The sequence below is a fragment of the Carcharodon carcharias genome, chromosome 40 (genome assembly GCF_017639515.1).
Source record: "Carcharodon carcharias isolate sCarCar2 chromosome 40, sCarCar2.pri, whole genome shotgun sequence".
In the NCBI taxonomy this organism is placed as follows: Eukaryota; Metazoa; Chordata; class Chondrichthyes; order Lamniformes; family Lamnidae; genus Carcharodon; species Carcharodon carcharias.
The window spans coordinates 2,038,193-2,043,449 of NC_054506.1; the positions used below are offsets into that span (position 1 = coordinate 2,038,193).

Below are 5,257 nucleotides of genomic sequence, written 5' to 3' on the forward strand. Positions count from 1 at the left end.
CACGGTGCTCCGAGTGTGGTCTGACCGGACCGGAGCTGTACACGGTGCTCCGAGTGTGGTCTAACCAGACCAGAACTGTACACGGTGCTCCGAGTGTGGTCTGACCGGACTGGAGCTGTACACGGTGCTCCGAGTGTGGTCTGACCGGACCGGAGCTGTACACGGTGCTCCGAGTGTGGTCTGACCGGACCGGAGCTGTACACGGTGCTCCGAGTGTGGTCTGACCGGACCGGAGCTGTACACGGTGCTCCGAGTGCGGTCTGACCGGACCGGAGCTGTACACGGTGCTCCGAGTGTGGTCTGACCGGACCAGAGCTGTACACAGTGCTCCGAGTGTGGTCTGACCGGACCGGAGCTGTACACGGTGCTCCGAGTGTGGTCTAAGCTTCTTTTTATGTTAACTTTAATGTTTTGCTCTTCAATCTGCTACCTCTTGATATGAAATTCTCTCTCTCTCTCTCAACCCATTGCACCTTTCTCATTCCCGTTCTCGCCACCTCACTCATTTGCAATTCCTCTATCCCTCTTTCACTCTCTTATCTCACTCTCAGTTTCTCTCTCTCATTCATTGTCTTTCTCGCTCTCCTCTCACCGTCACTCACTCTCAGTCCCTCTCCCCTCTCTCATTCTTTCTCACTCAATTTTACTCATTCTCCCTCTCCCGCTCTGTCTCTCCCTCTCCCGCTCTGTCTCTCCCTCTCCCGCTCTGTCTCTCCCTCTCCCGCTCTGTCTCTCCCTCTCCCGCTCTGTCTCTCCCTCTCCCGCTCTGTCTCTCCCTCTCCCGCTCTGTCTCTCCCTCTCCCGCTCTGTCTCTCCCTCTCCCGCTCTGTCTCTCCCTCTCCCGCTCTGTCTCTCCCTCTCCCGCTCTGTCTCTCCCTCTCCCGCTCTGTCTCTCCCTCTCCCGCTCTGTCTCTCCCTCTCCCGCTCTGTCTCTCCCTCTCCCGCTCTGTCTCTCTCTCTCTCTCCCGCTCTGTCTCTCTCTCTCTCTCCCGCCCTGTCTCTCTCTCTCTCCCGCCCTGTCTCTCTCTCTCTCCCGCCCTGTCTCTCTCTCTCTCTCCCGCCCTGTCTCTCTCTCTCTCTCCCGCCCTGTCTCTCTCAATCTCTCTCCCGCCCGGTCTCTCTCAATCTCTCTCCCGCCCGGTCTCTCTCAATCTCTCTCCCGCCCGGTCTCTCTCAATCTCTCTCCCGCCCGGTCTCTCTCAATCTCTCTCCCGCCCGGTCTCTCTCAATCTCTCTCCCGCCCGGTCTCTCTCAATCTCTCTCCCGCCCGGTCTCTCTCAATCTCTCTCCCGCCCGGTCTCTCTCAATCTCTCTCCCGCCCGGTCTCTCTCAATCTCTCTCCCGCCCGGTCTCTCTCAATCTCTCTCCCGCCCGGTCTCTCTCAATCTCTCTCCCGCCCGGTCTCTCTCAATCTCTCTCCCGCCCGGTCTCTCTCAATCTCTCTCCCGCCCGGTCTCTCTCAATCTCTCTCCCGCCCGGTCTCTCTCAATCTCTCTCCCGCCCGGTCTCTCTCAATCTCTCTCCCGCCCGGTCTCTCTCAATCTCTCTCCCGCCCGGTCTCTCTCAATCTCTCTCCCGCCCGGTCTCTCTCAATCTCTCTCCCGCCCGGTCTCTCTCAATCTCTCTCCCGCCCGGTCTCTCTCAATCTCTCTCCCGCCCGGTCTCTCTCAATCTCTCTCCCGCCCGGTCTCTCTCAATCTCTCTCCCGCCCGGTCTCTCTCAATCTCTCTCCCGCCCGGTCTCTCTCAATCTCTCTCCCGCCCGGTCTCTCTCAATCTCTCTCCCGCCCGGTCTCTCTCAATCTCTCTCCCGCCCGGTCTCTCTCAATCTCTCTCCCGCCCGGTCTCTCTCAATCTCTCTCCCGCCCGGTCTCTCTCAATCTCTCTCCCGCCCGGTCTCTCTCAATCTCTCTCCCGCCCGGTCTCTCTCAATCTCTCTCCCGCCCGGTCTCTCTCAATCTCTCTCCCGCCCGGTCTCTCTCAATCTCTCTCCCGCCCGGTCTCTCTCAATCTCTCTCCCGCCCGGTCTCTCTCAATCTCTCTCCCGCCCGGTCTCTCTCAATCTCTCTCCCGCCCGGTCTCTCTCAATCTCTCTCCCGCCCGGTCTCTCTCAATCTCTCTCCCGCCCGGTCTCTCTCAATCTCTCTCCCGCCCGGTCTCTCTCAATCTCTCTCCCGCCCGGTCTCTCTCAATCTCTCTCCCCGCCCGGTCTCTCTCAATCTCTCTCCCGCCCGGTCTCTCTCAATCTCTCTCCCGCCCGGTCTCTCTCAATCTCTCTCCCGCCCGGTCTCTCTCAATCTCTCTCCCGCCCGGTCTCTCTCAATCTCTCTCCCGCCCGGTCTCTCTCAATCTCTCTCCCGCCCGGTCTCTCTCAATCTCTCTCCCGCCCGGTCTCTCTCAATCTCTCTCCCGCCCGGTCTCTCTCAATCTCTCTCCCGCCCGGTCTCTCTCAATCTCTCTCCCGCCCGGTCTCTCTCAATCTCTCTCCCGCCCGGTCTCTCTCAATCTCTCTCCCGCCCGGTCTCTCTCAATCTCTCTCCCGCCCGGTCTCTCTCAATCTCTCTCCCGCCCGGTCTCTCTCAATCTCTCTCCCGCCCGGTCTCTCTCAATCTCTCTCCCGCCCGGTCTCTCTCAATCTCTCTCCCGCCCGGTCTCTCTCAATCTCTCTCCCGCCCGGTCTCTCTCAATCTCTCTCCCGCCCGGTCTCTCTCAATCTCTCTCCCGCCCGGTCTCTCTCAATCTCTCTCCCGCCCGGTCTCTCTCAATCTCTCTCCCGCCCGGTCTCTCTCAATCTCTCTCCCGCCCGGTCTCTCTCAATCTCTCTCCCGCCCGGTCTCTCTCAATCTCTCTCCCGCCCGGTCTCTCTCAATCTCTCTCCCGCCCGGTCTCTCTCAATCTCTCTCCCGCCCGGTCTCTCTCAATCTCTCTCCCGCCCGGTCTCTCTCAATCTCTCTCCCGCCCGGTCTCTCTCAATCTCTCTCCCGCCCGGTCTCTCTCAATCTCTCTCCCGCCCGGTCTCTCTCAATCTCTCTCCCGCCCGGTCTCTCTCCCTCTTTCTCTCTCTTTCTCTCTCCCATGCTAACTGTCTGTTTCTCTCTCTCTCTCCGCAGTATGCATACACTTGCTGACATGTTTGAGTTGGAGATCCACATTGTCCACAGCATCATCAGTAAGATGATCATTAATGAGGAGCTCATGGTGAGTGACTTCCAGTATCGACTGCTGGGCATGAGGGAGGCTCACAGGGAGACAGTGCTGAGGGAGTGAGGGAGGAACCTCAGTGCTGAGGGAGCGCCGCACTGTCGGAGGGTCAGTGCTGAGGGAGCGCCGCACTGTCAGAGGGTCAGTGCTGAGGGAGCGCCGCACTGTGGGAGGGTCAGTGCTGAGGGAGCGCCGCACTGTGGGAGGGTCAGTGCTGAGGGAGCGCCGCACTGTGGGAGGGTCAGTGCTGAGGGAGAGTCGCACTGTCGGAGGGTCAGTGCTGAGGGAGAGCCGCACTGTGGGAGGAACCTCAGTGCTGAGGGAGAGCCGCACTGTCGGAGGGTCAGCGCTGAGGCAGAGCCGCACTGTCGGAGGGTCAGTGCTGAGGGAGAGCCGCACTGTGGGAGGGTCAGTGCTGAGGGAGAGCCGCACTGTGGGAGGGTCAGTGCTGAGGGAGAGCCGCACTGTCGGAGGGTCAGTGCTGAGGGAGAGCCGCACTGTCGGAGGGTCAGTGCTAAGGGAGAGCCGCACTGTCGGAGGGTCAGTGCTGAGGGAGCGCCGCACTGTCGGAGGGTCAGCGCTGAGGGAGAGCCACACTGTGGGAGGGTCAGTGCTGAGGGAGAGCCGCACTGTGGGAGGGTCAGTGCTGAGGGAGCGCCGCACTGTGGGAGGGTCAGTGCTGAGGGAGTGCCGCACTGTCGGAGGGTCAGTGCTGAGGGAGAGCCGCACTGTCGGAGGGTCAGTGCTGAGGGAGCGCCGCACTGTCGGAGGGTCAGTGCTGAGGGAGAGCCGCACCGTCGGAGGGTCAGTGCTGAGGGAGCGCCGCACTGTCGGAGGGTCAGTGCTGAGGGAGCGCCGCACTGTCGGAGGGTCAGTGCTGAGGGAGAGCCGCACTGTGGGAGGGTCAGTGCTGAGGGAGCGCCGCACTGTCGGAGGGTCAGCGCTGAGGGAGAGCCGCACTGTGGGAGGAACCTCAGTGCTGAGGGAGAGCCGCACTGTCGGAGGGTCAGCGCTGAGGCAGAGCCGCACTGTCTGAGGGTCAGTGCTGAGGGAGCGCCGCACTGTCGGAGGGTCAGTGCTGAGGGAGAGCCGCACTGTCGGAGGGTCAGTGCTGAGGGAGAGCCGCACTGTCGGAGGGTCAGTGCTGAGGGAGCGCCGCACTGTGGGAGGGTCAGTGCTGAGGGAGAGCCGCACTGTGGGAGGGTCAGTGCTGAGGGAGCGCCGCACTGTCGGAGGGTCAGCGCTGAGGGAGCGCCGCACTGTCGGAGGGTCAGCGCTGAGGGAGCGCCGCACCGTCGGAGGGTCAGTGCTGAGGGAGCGCCGCACTGTCGGAGGGTCAGTGCTGAGGGAGCGCCGCACTGTCGGAGGGTCAGCGCTGAGGGAGCGCCGCACTGTTGGAGGATGGATTGGGGAGGGGGGAAGGTGAACCTACCTCAGCTTTGACTGACTCTCTCTCTCTCTCTCTCTCTCTCTCTCTCTCCCCGCTCCTCTTGTCCAGGCCTCTCTGGACCAGCCAACGCAGACGGTGGTGATGCATCGCACAGAGCCCACCTCCCTCCAAAACATGGCTCTCCAGCTAGCTGAGAAACTGGGAAACCTGGTGGAGAACAACGAGCGGGTGTTTGACCTGAAGCAGGGCACCTACAGTGGCTACTTCAGCCGAGGTGAGGGGGAGAGGGAGGAGGAGGATGGGCAGGGAGGGAGGGAGTGGGCGCAGGGGGTGGGAGGAGGTGGGGGAGTGACGTGGGGAGAGAGAGGGGCTGGGGGAGTGACGTGGGGAGAGAGAGAGGTGCTGGGGGAGTGACGTGGGGAGAGAGAGGGGCTGGGGGAGTGACGGGGGGAGAGAGAGGAGCTGGGGGAGTGACGTGGGGAGAGAGAGGAGCTGGGGGAGTAACGTGGGGAGAGAGAGAGGTGCTGGGGGAGTGACGGGGGGGAGAGAGAGGGGCTGGGGGAGTGACGTGGGGAGAGAGAGGAGCTGGGGGAGTGACGTGGGGAGAGAGAGGGGCTGGGGGAGTGACGTGGGGAGAGAGAGGTGCTGGGGGAGTGACGTGGGGAGA

General features: G+C 62.4%; 1 protein-coding gene across 1 annotated transcript in view; it reads left to right on the forward strand.

The window, feature by feature from the left end:
• Nucleotides 1-4,884, forward strand: part of eif3c (eukaryotic translation initiation factor 3, subunit C) — a gene marked incomplete at both ends in the record, with an annotated part of 47,241 nt that extends 42,357 nt beyond the window's left edge. Inside the window, 2 exons of the mRNA XM_041180110.1 lie at nucleotides 3,110-3,197; nucleotides 4,699-4,884. Coding sequence (XP_041036044.1) covers nucleotides 3,110-3,197; nucleotides 4,699-4,884 — 274 coding nt within the window. The remainder of the gene's footprint in view (nucleotides 1-3,109; nucleotides 3,198-4,698) is intronic.
• Between the last annotated feature and the right edge of the window lie 373 nt (nucleotides 4,885-5,257).